Raw genomic sequence first — 18,289 nt, 5'->3', positions numbered from 1 at the left:
TTTTATCTATATATTCACTAAATAATATTATATCTTATACTTTTCAACCGATTATTCAAAATAATAAAAGGCATTTATTAAGTACACTACAGTAACGTCTGCCCTGACTCTCTAGCCACCGTAGACGGCTATATAATATATTATATTATACTTAACTTGTGTACTTACAGAAGAATAAGTAAATACAAAAACTCACGACTGTGTGTTTTGAATAAAAAATGGTACCTAGTTAAAAACAAATTTATTCTAAAATAAATAGAAACCATATTAGTTGTTTGTGCGATAAGCACTACACCGAAGTTCATATGTCAAGTGAAGTTACCAGCATTCAGTATATCTTAATGGTAACCGGTTATACAGTATTGCCCAACACTTTGAACACTCTAGACGTGTTCAATACAGTTAGTGAATATTGTCAGTAAATTCTACACGATGTTGCTGCGTGCGATTTGCAAGAACAAGTGGTCTGTCAAATCGTTTTCGACAAAAGTAAGTATTCGGATTGGTAGGTAGGTACCTAATATTATGTTATTTTTTTATAGACTTACAATGTTATTACTGTGAGTACCTACTTAAAAACGTAAAATGTACTCACAATACGCAAATATAATATTATGTTTAAAATTGGTTGAATGTTTAAAATGTTTGGCCTGCGGGCAGCGTGTTGTAAATTGTAATTTATGTAAGTATAAAGGAAAAAAAATCGGTTTAATTTAAGTTTTAAGCAATAAAAGTATAATGAATGTATGTTTAACGGCAAATTTTTTTTTGAACAATAGTGATAAGTAATAACCAATGCCTAACTGTTATTTTATGTCCTGCACGTGGCTACTGTTGTAGGCGATAAATTATTTGGTACGTGAACTGCAGTCTACCATACCTATCTAACTGTTTTTAGTAACTGGCATTATTGAACAGCCACATGGCACACGAATAGATACTCTGTATAGATAGTACCTAAGTAAGAATGACAAAAACAAAACTACAAAAACATATATAGGTATAGGTACTATGTTTTGTCATAAGATCATAAATAATCCATATATCTCTTAAACTTCTTATCAGTTATGAAAATATACTACTTAATGAAAAATTGACTTTTAAGTTTAAACACTCAGACCAACTTGACTCCCGAATTTTTTGTCGGCCTTGTCTAATCCTGCGTGCGCACTTTATTCAAATACACATATTATCGTATTAATATTAGCATTATAGGTTTATGATGGTTAGTATTATGTAAATAATAATTATGCTAGGTATATGTGATACATTACCTATATTTAACTGTTTCAAAAGTGTACGCAAATGAGAAATTTGAAAGGAATAGAGATTTTCAACTGTAAAACGAGTTATAGCATATTGGTACATAATATAGTATTTAATAATAATTGTAATTTAATTATTATAGATATGCAATATGTTTGTATTGTAATCTTTTAGTTTTAATTTATTTATTTATTTGGCTTTTAGTTTTAAAGTTATCCAAGATTCTTGAAAGGACATAAAGAAAACATTTTAAATTTAAAATATCAACTCTTCAGAACTATTTTAAATAAACCGTGAACATTGAAATAAATGTACATTATTATTATTCATTAATGGTAGATACAAACGTATATATTGATAAATATAGGGTCATTATTTTTCATCATAGTCTTATAATTAAATAATTGTTCATTATATCAACTAGATATCTACTTTGAGAGAATAATGGTGACAACAAAGCATGTATACATTACACAAATATATAATAATATGTTAAACTGTTTTAGATTTAGGTGATTAAAATACTTTTTATTGAGTAATAAATTATAATAAAGAATAGGTATGTAACACGTTCGATTTTGTGGTCGACAACATCTTGTAGTTTGTTTATTATTATTATTACATTATATATATATATACAGTGGTGTAGTCGTAAATATTGTTTTGGGTATACACCTAAATTGAGAAATATTTAATACGTGGGGGGCTCCGCCCCCCACACCACCTGTATACCAATATACTTAGATTTATCTATTATTCTAAATTTATTTAAATATATAATAATATATGATTCCATTATAGCAAATTTATTTATTTATAATTTATAATTTATAAAATTTTCCACAGTGATTTTTTGTCTGTTTGTTCTTCTAATGCCTCCACTTTCCTTGAACGGGTATCATCGGCTGATCTGTGCTGCAACAGCCAGCTTCCAACATATTTGGTTGGGTTCCATATATTAAGAGGTGGCCCATTTATATTAATAAACATAAGATTTGCTATATTTTTTATTGTCAATTTAGATCTTAGATCAGAACATATTATATTCATTAAACTGAATCCCCGTTCGCATTCTGCAGTAGAAACTGGCAATGTTTTTATAAGTATATTTAATTCCTATATTTCTTCATTCATTGTATTGTTATGAATAAAGTTTCTCATTCCTTGAACTAGGTAGTACAGGTGTATTTAATAAAAATCTACGGCCCAATTGTTGTATTTCATTTTCTCCATGTCTTATATCAACATCTATTGGCCATGTATGTTTGTTTAAAATTTGAATATTGTTTAATATTAAAGTATCATTTTCATTATTGTCAAGTAAACGGGAATGTAGATTATTACATAGGTACACTTGTTATAAATTGACTTGGGTTGATACAAATTAATTTTTGGTTATTATATATATTATATATCATATTCTATACCTGCATAACATCCAACTACAAGAATATTATAATTTAATAATATAAAAAAATATTAATAAAATAACTTACCTCGATATTATTTGGCTTTGCTTTTGCTACTTTTGAAAAGAAATCATTTATACTTCTTTTTTTACTGTTTGATGCCATATTGCTGTCGTTGTAATATTAATTTAATTTTAAATATTTGTTTTATTAAGTTAAATATTTAAATGTAATAAATGACAAGCATGTATTATCAGTATCTGGTACCTAGCCCCTGCCTAATGTATTATGTTTACGTAGTATTCAATGTTTATAGTTTATTAATAACTTCTGATGATAAATAAATACACCACAAGTCATTTGTGAAGTTATGACGTTTGGACAATTTTAATTTTTCCTATATCTTATCATTTTATAATTAATCATAATCACAGTTTATTATATCCATTATATCTACAACCGTGATCATAATAATATTAACCTCAATTATTCTCTTGAAGTAATGATACTAAAAAAAATCAGAAATTTGTATATAAATTGTGGTAATATGGTTATCAATAACCCAAAAGGCTACGACCGTATACCCGCGTATTTGTTTTATTTTTTTTCCTATACGCATTTAAGAATTTTAGCATTTCGGGTATACGCCGTATACCCGCGTATACCCTCCACTACACCACTGTATATATATATATATATATATATTTTTTTTTTTTTTTTATATACCTACCATCCCTTACTTGCATACTTGACTGACATATTTTTCAACACTGTAGATAGGTGCATTGATAAAAACCTAATACGTTTTTTATAATTTAAATCTGTTAGTTTTATTAACAAACGTATATTATTATGAATATCATATTAAACCAAATAATGTAACAAAATGTTTTTTTATAAAATTATTTTAAAAAATGTGTCAAACAATAATACAGTATCTCATAATATAACTTATAATTTATGAATGGTTAAAAAAATTTTTACAATAAAGATATTACTGCCAAATCTTAAGAAGTATAATGTTCATAAAATAAATACATTTATTTGTTTTTAAATTTGAATGGTTAGTTAATGTTTTTAGTATAATTTAGAAAATAGAAACACATTTTATGGCATTATAATGTAAATATGAATTAAATGGTGTTTAATATAGAGACTCATCAGACAATATTGACGAACAATCGATTTACTAATACAATATCAATATATATTTTTATTTTTTTGTACTATTGGTATTTCTAAGAATAATCTTAAATATATTTTAATGTTTGAATGTGACTAAAATGCAAGTAGCTAATTTTAAATACATTATCCTGTATATTTTGATACAGTAAAAAAATTAAACAAATAAATAGTAACTATAACGGTTAATATTAACAAGTCATCGTATTCGTAAAGATGTTTCATTTATACTACATATTATAACGTTAAACGTAAAATTATTGAAATTTGTTTAGTTAATATTGCAGATTGTATTTACTGCAGACTGATTTGAAGAAACAGCTTTTTCTAGAAAATAAATGTTCCTTCATTCCTGATATGAATAGATTTAAGTTTGAATAATAATAATCTCAATACCTATATTATTATTTATTAATGTATTCAACATCTTATAGACGAATAACACTTGTTTTAGAAATCATCGTTCGATGAAGTTTTGATGGACACATTTGGTAGGAAACATAATTATCTTCGAGTGTCGCTGACCGAACGTTGTAATCTTAGATGTAAGTAATCACTAACATCCATTTAAAAATAAAAATAAAAATTACCTATCAGTTTGAATGAAAAAATACTGTACAAATTGTCAAACTTTAAAAACTGTACTAACCTAACCTGTATTAGGTATGTATAAATATAAATATAAAATATTATGTAAAAAAATTAAGTAATTTTAATGATATTTATAAAATCTTTGTTTTACTTATAAATTTTAATGTATAACCATAACAAAATGTGTCCAGGTGAATATTGTATGCCACTTAAAGGAGCAAAGCTGTCAGAACAGTCAAAATTGCTTTCGAATAACGAAATAGTCCGTTTAGTATCATTATTCGCTAAACAAGGGGTTGATAAAATTCGAATTACAGGTGGAGAACCTACAGTGAAAAAGGATATTATTCAAATAGTTGGTAAGCTTATATAATTTTAACATAACTCAATTCAAGTTTTTAAGTAATAATAATAGTATCATTATATTTGAGCTTTTTTATTAGACGTTTTAAAAAATAAAAAATTATCTTTCTACTTTTTGAATCTAAAAATTGAAAGTATAAATAAAGGTACTTAGACACTTAATTGAACTAAAATATCTGAGATCGCTTGGAAATTTATGTAAAATGTACATTGGTACTTACAAAGCCTATTTAACTCTGAAGTTCTCTTAAAATATTGTGTTAAAATTTCATATATTATACTTTAAAAAATGAATACACCTTTTAAAATATGAAAACAGGATTTTTATCGTAATAAACTAAGTAGTTTAGAAATATGAATTTTTGATTAAATATTTGTATCAGGTTCTGATGTAGGTTACAATTAACAAACCTTAGACCTTACTATGTACAGATACCGTTTATTATGTCTAAACTTTAGAATAATGACATCGTTGATTTTTTAAAAATTTTGCTATCAAATATTGTGCACATGACGTATGATACTATGATAATTAAACTCTGTGTTGTGTATTAGAATCGCTGAGAAATATTAAAAATCTCAAAACGATTGCGATGACCACGAATGGTTTGACTCTAACGAAACAATTGGTGGACCTCCAACGAGCTGGATTGAACGCACTAAATATTAGTTTAGACACGTTACAACAAAATACATATGGAAATATAACTAGAAGAGACGGCCGATTGTTGAAAAGAGTGTTGGCAGGCATCGATTTAGCATTGCAACTGGGATTCAATCCAGTTAAGGTGCGTATATATAGATACACTGTATTATTATATACATAAAATTGAGTGTTGTTTGACCTTTAACAGCCTAATGATTTTTGATCGTGTGTGATGCATCGAGTACAAAAAAATTGTTTTTAATATACCTAAGAATAAAAGTATTGTGGTTCTGATTATTATCTTTGTCTCGTATTAAATACTTGGATAGTTCTTCGTACTATAGAAGGATTAAAAAACAAATAATGTAGTACCTACCTAATACTTCTATATGAGAAACTTTAGCGTGAGAAGATGGATTATCATTGATCAGTGTACTACCTACTGTAATACCACATTAACGTGATGGTAAAGTTTATTTTATAGTTTCAGAATAGTAATGGTATTCTTACATATGTAACGATCCTTATGTCTAGGCAAATTTATGAAGCCTTTTTTTTCCATAATACATTATACAGCAGAGTAGTTTTACGTGGTGTTCTGAACACGTGCTAGAGAAATTATATTTTTTCACTGAAAAATTAAAATACAAATAGATATTTTATTTTTATTTTTTCAAGTCCTATTTATCAATCAGTAATTGTAAATAAAAAATGACATATTAAAACATATGACATACGATACAACCATGTATAATAAATCCATTAATATTATACGTATCGAATACATTTGTCGTCGAAATGCAGTCGTGTGCATTTGTCCATACTTGCTCATCCATTATTAATTCTTATCCTATTATATAACTTGTTCATATACTAATGTACCTATGCATGAACATGAACTGCTGGTCGGTTTCGATATGGACTTGAGTTAAAATTGGCGCACCGGTAAAACTTTGGTACCATTAAAATCTTTGATAGAAAGATTATTTCTGAAATACCAATTGTTTAACACACATATCGGTTGATTTTTGAAAATGTTAAATAATTAAATCAACTTTCTATTAATTTTTAAAATAAGATTATTATAAATGTTTGATAATTATTTCCGAAAATTGATCAAAGAAAATTAATAAACAGTATTTATACTCGTGTCAATTGTTATCTTATTCGTCAATACGTTCTGAATAACTTGGCGTTATTTGTATTTCTTAATTTGAAGCTGGAAATTTCGTAAATTTTGTAGGTCTTTTCATTTAATGAAATGTCACTTTTTTGCATATAATAATATCACTTTGTCGATCACACGTTAATATATTATAAAATATGATAATAAACTTTAAAACAACGTATTCAAATTCAAATTTAACGTCTAATTAGGTAGGCCTTTCTGGCCTACACTGCAGTCCAAAGCCCACCCCCTCATTTGGGGCCCTGTCTCTATGCACCTTTATGCCGCATCCTGTAGTTTTTAACCTGACAACAACGCGTTCAGCTTGATGGAATGATAATCGTCTCGTTATTTGCAGAGGTGGTCGTCGACACAGGTTTTAGGTACACGATTTTTGAATTTCGATAAGTAATTGATTTCATGTTTGTTTTACGCATGTCTCGTGCCTTCTATGGCATCTATCACACTGCCCAATACGTCACTAATTCGTGTGCCAAATAATATTGCGTCGGGTCTTGAAACTCTTTAGTCAACCACCCGATGCTATAAATTCCGTGTTCAACAAATTAAAGTTGTTCAGCTAATATATATGATTTTATTGGTAAATGTGTAGCTCTCGCATTTACAATCCACTCACATTGAAATTGATTATATTATAATTTTTTTCACTGACGTTATTGGATTTTGGTTTTATTTTATAATTTAGTACCTATAAGATTAAGTACCTACGATTTTGCGATTTTGAATTAGATCAAAAAGCGAAATTGATTCTATAATGATTATTTGAGTTACATAAATTGCCAACTTATATCGAGGATTTTAAAAAGTAATGGAAATTTTTTAATTAGTAGCACAAACTAGAAAATTTTCTTGTACCGATACTATTTTGGTTATTCAACACTTAATACATATTATTATATGATATATATACAATTATCAATAATGAATTGTTCGCAACAACACTTATGATATAGGTACATTCTTTATATTTTTTAGAAATACATCGACAGATATGTTTAGTCGTACAATTGTAGTTATTGATATTATTACTATTAATTACTATAATTATGTTTTTATTGCTATAGGTGAACTGCGTATTGATGAAAGGAATAAATTTTGACGAATTAGCTGATTTCGTTGAAATGACTAGAGACAGGAAAATCAATTATCGGTTTATCGAGTTCATGCCGTTTTCGAAGAATGATTGGGACGAAAAGCGAATGGTACCTTATAAAGAAGCAATCCAAAAGATCACGAAGTCACATCCTAATTTTGAACCCTGTGATAACGAGCCGAATTCAACTTCAAAAGTAAGCTTTTATTTAGTATAATCACTAATTGAGTCATAAAACCAAGTCCAAAATCGTAATAAAAAATATAATAAACAAAACACAAATACACTACTTAATATAATATTATTCCATAATTCCATATAATATTTGTCAGTGACACAACCGTGAAATTTTTACGTAAAAACCGATTTGAATGAAAAATAACCATTCAAATTACAGTCATATAGCTAAGGAACCATCACAGGAGACAATACATTTTGATGTGTCTTAAAGTTGTTTAATTTGATGATATTATTATTTTTATTAGTATGAAAATAGTTGATATTGTTTTATAAGTAATAATTTTTGTGTTTATTTAATCTTAAAAAAAAAACTTTTTGATTTTGAGGACAAAGCGATAAATAATTTAATACAAGTTTTACAATGATTGAATGATATGTATTTTTAAGTAGTTTTTTTTTTTTTTTAATTAATACTTAAAATTTTTAAAAATTTAGGAATACTTTCATATTATTCAACTGTAAGTATGGTTTCTGACATACTACTACTGAATACTGATGCTATAAAAATCTTATTAATTTATAAATACATTTTTTTTATAGACAAGTTAAGTTTAAATTTAGAAGTAAATGAATATAACAACAAAAAATACAGATTTTAGCTATTTTGTTGTCGTTCTAACATTTTTGACTTGAAAATGTTGCGTATACTATTATTATTATATTTTACAATACACAATTTAATTTTCAAAATATTTTGATTGATTTTAAGCTATTTAACCACGATTCACATAATTCTACAGTACTTTAAAGTCGTATTGACCATAAAGTTAACACCTTATGATAATATAATACATTATTTGTTAAACCTACAGTACCTTCCTTTAATGTTCCCCAAGGCTAATGACCTCAGTTGTCGAAGCCTTAACCCTAAAAAAAAAAAATACATTATTTACTATTAGAAATTTAGAATAATTAATAATATAGTAAATACTATGTTTTTGGTAAAAAATAATTCAACCTACCGTATAAGTTATTGGTTATTACTAATAATAGTAAAATACATTACTAAATAGCAATACAATTTGTAATAAAATATACTTAACAATGTGGCTTTCAGACAGTTTCCGTAATTCCGTTCACTATTCAGAATTATTTTTCGTCAATGATTTATCTTTAAATTTAAATTTAACATTTTCGCTATAATGACCTGAAATGCGTGGTCACTCGACTTTAAATTACAACGGCTATCTATAATTACCTACTTTTTTGTATCAATTACTTTAAAAATAATTTTAAGTAATTCATGTAAATTTAGTGTATTAGGTACCAATGATTGTAACCTAAGTGGATGTTTTTCATGCTATGTTGTTTAAAAAAAATTTAAATAAAATGTATTTCTATAATATTGTAATTTAAGGACGATGGTACTGACATAGTGACACGGGACTACATATTGTAATAGTTACATTGAATATTTTTCAATGGTTGACAAAAATTGCCTATATCAAACGCCTTAAAAATGGTCTTGGTTGTATCATGATTTATACATTCTAATCATTATTTTATACTATAATAATATAGTATCATGTGGATTTGCATAATTTAGGCAGCCCAAATTAAATGACGTTTTTTAATGAATTACTATAATATGTTTCGTAGATGTATCGAGTACCAGGATTTGCAGGCAGCGTTGGTTTCATATCGTCAATGACCGATGATTATTGCGATAGTTGTAACCGACTCAGATTAATGGCCGACGGAAATCTAAAAGCTTGCTTGTTTCAAAACAACGAAATCAGTTTGAGGTGACTTTAGAACGCAAATAATTTTAACGCAATTAACATACACACGTTACTATTAATGATTAACATATTATATTTTACGGTTTAAGTAACAATCTAACTATACCTAGATTTTAAAGTTCTAAATCGATGCATATTTTAGTATTTATAACAATTATATAGGTAATATGCAACATATCATTAAGTCCATAAACAGTATAGATATTCAGAAAATTCTCGTTTTTAAATTGTTAATACATAGTGTTAAAAAATAAATATAATTATATTATATACTGAACAATAAGCATCAAAATAATTATTTATGAATGATAAAAAAATTCTTATTTGAAAATAAAACCGTTTGTACGCTACACAATAGTGTTTAAATCGTTAGGTTAGTGTTTAGATCGTTTTATCGTCTTATCTGCCGTATATGACTTGCATTAACTACGATAATCGGATAATTTCAAATGGTAAAATGAAAATTGTCAATGCGTATTCAGTCCGAAATCAATCGTTTAATTTAAAATATTTTTTTTTATTGCCGTTTTTGGAGCCTGAAAACGTCATAGACTGCTTTATTGACGAATTTTTGGCAATAACCTAACCTAAAATAAATAGATAATTTTGATTTAATTAAATCGTTGAGTTTTAAGTTTTTGCCAAAACAATAGTCAATTAAATTATTATACAATATTATTAGGTAATAAACCACAAAAAAATATTATTAATATATGAATGCTTTTTTTTTTACATTATCGTCATAATGTATTATACCAATACTTTTATTTTTTTCAAGACAAATATTAATACAAGTACGACAATTTATAGTATATAGAAAATACGTAATATTGTGATGTTTATATACTATATATTATAGCCATATAGTATATAATATATAATATATATAATATATATATATATATATGTATTTGTATTTTATACATTATTGTATGGTCGCAACTCGTACGTCATTTAGGGATTGAGCCACAACTCACAAACACTGCATAATTTAAGCATAAATGCAGAGGATACCTTTTATATATCTACTTAAAAACATTACCTTGTAAAGTTTGCCTATATATGTTGTTAAAGGCCCGTATCACTCTAACTGTCCCCGTGACTGATCAATATTTATTTTAAATACGGTTTTTTCAAACTGTAATGTATAAGAAATGTATACTGTCAAGACTTGAATTGAAATCTTCATAAATTCTCGTCGAACATTTTGCATTTAAATAAATTGATGTGTTACAGAAATATGTATGGGACTTTTGGGACATTATACACTGTATCTATTTTATGTATGGTGAATACATATTATTGAAATGCTGATGCTGATCAGAAAAACATTATGCAATTTGGATTACTTGAATATTATATTTATCTAGGGATCCGCTTCGGGAAGGAGCTTCAGATGAAGAACTATTGGACATCATATCGAATGCAGTGAAAGATAAAAAGAGGAAACATGCTGGTAATATTATAGTTTTGAATTCGTAGTTTGAGTCGTAAGAAAATCTCCGGATACATTAACGAGCAGCGAGCTGATTTTAAAATGTATTTAATCACATTTAGGCACCGGGTAGTCATCACAAATTCAATAATGCTTATATATAATGATTAATGACTATATACTAACATGAAACCACAGCTATGTGTTTTATATCAGATTAACGTACCTAATTAAAAAAAAGGCAATATTGCAATGAATATTTATACCACTTTGCATGTTTTGTAAATTGTTCTGAGACTTAATTTATACGCACATTTCAAAAACATCTGAACCGCAATTTAAGTAGTATAGGTTGTAGCTTGTAGGTACTTATACATGAATATGACTTTTTCGTGAGAACGCAGTTTACCTACTCCATAATTTTTAATAATGATGAATCCTAAATTATATTATTATCCATCATTGTTTGTTGATTAATCACGTGCAATTTTGTAAAGACAAATTATTTTGTATACAATTTTTTTTTTCATAGTACCTATAATTTACCCAGTGACGTGAATTGTATAAAGTATACATGTCAGTTTCGAAGTTACTGAAGAATGGGGGGTACTTATGTAAATTGTGTGGAAAATAAACCAAAAAAAGCCACGTCCAAAAATCAATAAAATATAGGTTATAATTGCTGGAGTAGGCAGGTACTTTCATAAATGATAGTTTATAATGATTAAAAAATTAATTAACTTAAGTAGGTACACAATCGCATCAGCTTGGCGAATGATATTCATGAAATCTTCACTAAATCCTTTTACGTTTTTTATTCGTTTGTAATCTCGTTTCGTGCATTCAAAACACATTGATATGTACTTGCAAATAATTAAACAAACAAAAAATTATTGTGTTTTGGATTTAATCAAGCTTTTTTTTATTAGCGGGAACTCACAGCAACATAGGCCATTGGGTGTGGGGTGGCATGATAGGGGTTATTTTTGTGTATTAGTACCCACGTAGGTTTTGAGTTGGTAGGTTGTAACACGTATCTGTGTATGTGTGGCAAGGATGTGTTGCTGAAAATCCCTGGTGGTCACCCATCGGGGAACTAGCAACTGCGGCTGGTACGTACGCTCAGTGCGTTTCCACGCCTCACCAAGCCACTAATCAAGCTTTTATTAGTAATGTACCTAACGCGTTCTATACCTTATCTATTGCCAATAGAAATAAATTAGTAAAATAGTAGTTAAATCATAGGTATGTCTTACTCTAGGTAGATACCCTTATTAAAAATATTGATTTACCTATTTGTTTTTTGTTAAAATTATGCGCTTTTTCATAAAAATGAATTCATCAATTAATATCAATTATAGTTATACTAATAAAGTAATAACCAAACAAAAACCATTAGCATTATTATAAAAGTGCGATGTTCTTAAAATTCTGAATAGAATTTTACTGTAATATACACAATACACATTTATATAATATAAAAATGAAAGATTATGATACCTAGTTAAACCGTAACATCTACGTAATACAAAAGAGGTATAGAGGACAATAAATGCTTTGTTATTATATTAAATAAATTATTAGTTTTGAAATTTGCTTTTTTATCATTTCCCAACTATATTGGGATTTTCAGCATATTATAAAACCTATTCTAAAAAAAAAAAAAAAATGTAGGTATAGGGCCCCATAGAATTTTGCACAGGCTCCCACAATTCATCGGTGCCGCACTGGCGGGTATATGTCAAAGAAGATAACGTTGAATAATATGAAGATATTGTTAACGTTAAGCAAACAGTAGTCATTGTTTTCTGCCGATGTTGACATCTATCCGATATCGCTTACTAGGTAACGATTCAGCACTTAATTCAATGTTACTTGTCGATTCATATTTTATCAACTGCATTCTTTATAACTGATGAACAATATAGATTATTCAGATATGTCTGCAGCCGTTGCAGTCTAGAAGTTCAAAAATGAAAATTTAGTAAAATAACTTTATTATTAGCAGAACTAGATAAATCAAAATATTTCTGGTAGTTAAGTACCTACCTACCTAACTAGGTATATTGTGTAATGTGTATGTCAAAAATGTAACGAAGAATCAGTCAAATATGTAATATCCGTCAATTAATATTCATCATAATCAATTTCTTATTGATAAATTCTGAATTTTTTACATAAGTAGGTTAGTAGGTACAATGAACAATGAATATTATTTAATATCATACTGTAAGGTTGTTGTATGGAAATTGTTTTTTATCAACTGACACGTGTGTGGTAATTACAATACCTATTACATTACAAATATTTGTCATTTGTATGTCTATATCAATAGGCAGGTAGGTGCATAAAATTTAAAAAAAAAATTAAAATACAGGTACATATTTTTTTTCGTTGGATTGTATTACTATTATATACTATACTACAGATAGGTCAATTTATAGTGACAACACTAAACCATCAAAATAACATTTTAAGTCGTAAATATGAAGTACAAGATACCAATATTTATCCAACCTTAAAATGAAAATAATTATTCTATCTAGATTCTGGACATTTGTCTTAGATTTATGCCAATAATGGTTCATTTCAAAACGTATTAATTATTAGAGTACCTATAAGTATTCGTGAATAACTCAACTCACGGCCTTGCAAAAAATATATATTATAAAAACATAATAACGTAATGATTGAATATAACGATGTTTTAGGAATGAAAAATCTTCCTCGAATGCCGAATCGTCCAATGATTTTGATCGGCGGATGAGTAAGCCCGACAACAAATACACCGTATAATAATGTATTACCTATCCACTAAAACAAATATTTGAAATCTATAGAACCTTTATATTTATAAACGTACCGCGGTACTTTTTGACTGGAAACGTACCTACCTATTCAATTTCTTTGTAAACAGGAAACGATGTGATAAAGGATTAATATGATGTATCTACATAATTTAACTTTTTGATGTTTGTATTTAAACATGTTTCATTTAGTCGTTAATAATTATATTAATTACCTATACATCCTATTATATTATCCACCACTTTAATTTATATAAAACCTACAAACTATAATATCAAACTGTTGTGTTTGAAAATAAATAACAAATAACTGTATATTTATATAGATCAGATATTTTATTTGGCAAATCAATAATTGATTGTTGGTTCTACTGTTCTACAGTTATCGGAACGATTGGTCTCAGCTGCAGGTTCATGCAAAAGGCCAAATGTTATTATTATTATTGTACATTCATGACCCATGACTACCTATATCAAAAATCAGACATAAGTTTTTCAGACATAACAATTTATTTTTATGATAAAAAATGAAATCATACCGTTCATATACCACTTTCACTTCGTCGTTGAACTAAAGTATAACCTAAGCCTAACAAAAATGTTAAAACCAATTTTCAACATATCTGTAGCTAACGACCCCCCCCCCCCCCCCCCAAGAAAAAAAAAAAATTTCTCCGATGCCTAATATAATAACTTATATAATATACATCAATGATCTCGATTAAAAATATTTTCTGAGAACTTATTAAAATTATATTATTAGTTATTACAATGGTAAATCACAACAGAGTACTAACTCTCGTTGGTATATCTTATGTGCCTACCTATACCTACATTGTAGTAATGTACAAATGTAATCCCACCGACATTTTTTTTCTAGTTGCACCACTGTAAATAATATTTATAAAGCGTTAAGTTAAAACGATAAATAATCCAAAAGCTAATTGTTTTTCTTAGGATTGTTTTTTCAATGGGTATCGTACATACCTTAAATAAGTAGGTCCAAAATAATAATTTTTGGTTAAAAATTTTTATTCGGTACCTATCTACTTAACAAGTTGATTTTTTTTTTCATTGTTTTAATTCACTCATAAGTCATAACTCCATTGACTCATCTACTATAAAATACAATTAATAATAGGTATGTTTTTATATTTATATATAATTTATTGCCTACCATAATTATTTATTTTTAATAATACCTATCATATTAGCACAAATTAGTAATTACACCGCAGTATTTTATATAAAAAGTGATCTAATCTCCAGCATCAATTATGATATTATAATTAAAGCGTTTTCGGAAGTTACAAATCAAGAATTCACATTCAATTTTAATTTTTTAGAACATATTATTTTTAACCAAATGTTACTAACCAAGTTAGTTTTGATATAAAAATTATTTTTAAGACTAATAAATTTTTTTTCTCAAATAATTTGGTTGTTTTTTTTGTAGCCTTTGAGCAGCAAATTCCTAAATACAACGATAAATTATGTTTTTCTTTAAGTACTATATGTATCTACCTAGCACTTACTATATTGATTACCTAATTCACGATTACCTAAATACCACCTATTGATAACATCGATTGATTTTCAATAAATATAGGTAGGTAGGTACCTACCTATATCTACTAAATGTTATGTACCTACCTGTCTCCGGATAATTATAAAATAAATTACAAAATAATTGATCTACTAATTTATGCACAATAATAAGTGTTACCTATTAATATATTTGTTTTTCTTTTGAAATTAATTACCTACATTTTAAAGCCCTAAACTGTTTTTAATGATTATAATTTATAAGCAAATATAAAAAAAATAGTCTCGTCATGCTATATGAAATAATTTTAATAGCACAACATTTTTTATTTTCATCTTTTAAGCAGTATAAGTGTTTTTTTTTTGTTTTAATTGAGATCAAGTGAAAAATTTATATACCTATTTAAATTAAACACACTATTAATTTTAACATTATGATGCGTAAACTATAATTCGTTCCCGCAGATCCTGCACGATTCCAGGAATTCTCACACGTTCATGGGAATATCCATCAAATCGTGTTCGAGGGAATTGCCCACCCTTAAGCTTATAATATGAAAAATTATATACATTTTTCTTAATTTTTATGATCCGAACATTGAGTCAAATTTTAATATTTTTTTTTTAAACTGAACTCATATGACCACCGTTGTATCTAGATATATACAGCTGACGATTGAAAACGTGCCTATCAAAGATTTTTCTCCCTTTTTATTTTCGTGTTACAGTCGCTGATCGGACAAAATCGGTGGTCGCCGTGATCAGAAACGGCCGTCTCGTCAAAAACGTTTGTATGGTCTCCAACGACGACTTTATCGTCAGAAACGTTTATAGGGCATCCGTCATAGGCCGTCACGCTAGAAACATTTATACGGGTAGCGACGGCGGCGGCGGTGACGACGAGCCACGCCTGACGCACGTGGACGGTAGGTCGGGGGACGCGCGCATGGTGGACGTTTCGGGAAAACGTGAAACTCGGCGGACGGCTACGGCGGTGGCTCAGGTGCTGTTGGACGCGACGGCCACCCGGCTAATTGCCGAGGACGCGTGCAAAAAGGGCGACGTGCTGTCCGTGGCCAGGCTGGCGGGCATATGTGCGGCCAAGGTCACGTGGCAGCTGATACCGCTGTGCCACCAGATCCGGCTGGACTCCGTGACAGTGGACGCCAGGCTGGACGAGCTCCACGGCCGCGTTCACATAACGGCCACGGTGGTCAGCACCGACCGGACGGGTGTCGAGATGGAGTGCTTGACGGCGTGCTCAGTGGCCGCACTCACGGTTTACGACATGTGCAAAGCGGTCAGCCGAGAAACGGTCATCGAACACGTCAAGCTCTTGTCCAAGACGGGCGGAAAAACCGATTATCGAGCAAAGGATAACGACGATGATTAGCGCTAAAAATCCAATAGGGGCAAAGGACTCGTTTATTTAAGCGAGTAGGGAGGTCATCGACTACCCGATTGTTTTTAAATATTTTTCCATAGGCTCAATTTCAACTTTAGACTTTGGAGGGGGGCAGAATATATTAAAAGGCAAGCAGACATTTATAATACAGCATTTTAAAATTGTATGTTCTAGATTTGTGAGAGAAGGGCTGAGCACCCCTCAATTTGTGCCTATGTATTTTCCGTCAATAACTTAAATACTTGTTTTTGTAAATAATATTTTAAATTTTATCCCAGTAATCAGATGATGATTGATGCTGATCGATTTGTTTTAAACGTGTAATATTTAGCAACATAAATATTGCATAATTTGTTAGGTAAAGGAACCCATTATGGTTCGTAGTTTATAATTCGCATATTTTTAAGTAAAATATTAAAATAATATATGTTAAGATAGATTTTAAAATAGCAATTTGTACTTCAACATACAACGTACAACCGATAACCATATAAAAGTACCTACGTTTAAATCACACGAACCAGCGAAACATAACTAAAACAATTAATTCAATTTTGACAGATATCTATTTAAAGTAATTCACTCGTTGAAAAATAAATTTTTTTTTCTTAAATAGTACCCATTTGTACAGTTGTATAGATTGAATCATAAAAAATCATTAAAAATTATCAAATGTTTAGACTTAAATGTTTTAACTACCTATTTCAAGTATATACCACAAGTACTTTAGAAATTCTTTTGCATAAAGGTTAGGTACTCCATAGTCCATAATATGTATAGGTATTATATATAATACATTAAATTAAGGAAATCGAAATACAAATAATTAATGAGTCACAATATTAGGTAGGTAGAGCACATATTATGTACATATATACCACATATGTTATATGCTTATATATTATTAAATTTATTTGTTTACAGTTAATTACATTATGAGTATATGGTATTATAAATATAGAATATTATATCACTTGGGTCTATATTATCATAATGGGTATGTTTGGCATTAAATCTACGAAATTGATAAATATTATATCAAAATGGTAACTATAAGTTGTACATGTTTTACATTCATATATATATATAAGTATTATTATTGAACAGTTCAATATACAATACAATATTATTTAACTTATAAATTATTATAATACTTAATCATAGTTGTTTCCATAATATTAACATATTATATAATAGTATGTGTTACATATACATAATAATTTATACTAACATTTTAATAAATAATAATACAAGAATTAATTATATTTCTAGAATGACAATTAAATGAAAATATTAAAATGTACATAAATATAGTTTCAATTATAATATCATAATTTATGTATATTATTAATATGCTTAAATGTGTGATTAATAAC

General features: G+C 28.1%; 1 protein-coding gene across 3 annotated transcripts; it reads left to right on the top strand.

Moving 5' to 3' along the window:
- The first annotated feature begins 366 nt into the window (after positions 1-366).
- On the top strand, positions 367-17,843 carry Mocs1 (Molybdenum cofactor synthesis 1). 3 transcript variants are annotated; one of them, XM_089219302.1, is made up of 8 exons: positions 367-489; positions 4,312-4,402; positions 4,640-4,807; positions 5,367-5,599; positions 7,711-7,935; positions 9,579-9,724; positions 11,092-11,177; positions 16,237-17,820. In XM_089219302.1, the coding sequence occupies exons 1-8, from the start codon at positions 433-435 to the stop codon at positions 16,899-16,901; spliced, it is 1,671 nt and encodes a 556-aa protein (XP_089075428.1). In that variant the 5' UTR covers positions 367-432; the 3' UTR covers positions 16,902-17,820. The 3 variants fall into 3 exon arrangements, with proteins under 3 accessions (XP_089075428.1, XP_089075434.1, XP_089075432.1); XM_089219308.1 differs by lacking the exon at positions 16,237-17,820 and adding an exon at positions 13,868-14,591; XM_089219306.1 differs by having other exon boundaries at positions 368-509; positions 16,237-17,843.
- Positions 17,844-18,289: the final 446 nt, after the last annotated feature.

The sequence above is a fragment of the Diuraphis noxia genome, unplaced genomic scaffold (genome assembly GCF_037042655.1).
Source record: "Diuraphis noxia isolate RWA-SAM2 unplaced genomic scaffold, SU_Dnox_SAM2 contig0001, whole genome shotgun sequence".
Classification (NCBI taxonomy): Eukaryota; Metazoa; Arthropoda; class Insecta; order Hemiptera; family Aphididae; genus Diuraphis; species Diuraphis noxia.
Note: the sequence above shows the minus strand (reverse complement) of the source record. Positions and strands in the feature narration are given on the sequence as shown.

What these genes read in the sequence shown, in the direction of transcription:
- Mocs1 (XM_089219302.1), top strand. Translation starts at nt 433, where the DNA reads ATGTTGCTGCGTGCGATTTGCAAGAACAAGTGGTCTGTCAAATCGTTT. An exon ending in TCAAATCGTTTTCGACAAAA is followed by an intron (nt 490 to 4,311) that starts GTAAGTATTCGG and finishes CACTTGTTTTAG; the next exon opens with AAATCATCGTTCGATGAAGT. An exon ending in GGATATTATTCAAATAGTTG is followed by an intron (nt 4,808 to 5,366) that starts GTAAGCTTATAT and finishes GTTGTGTATTAG; the next exon opens with AATCGCTGAGAAATATTAAA.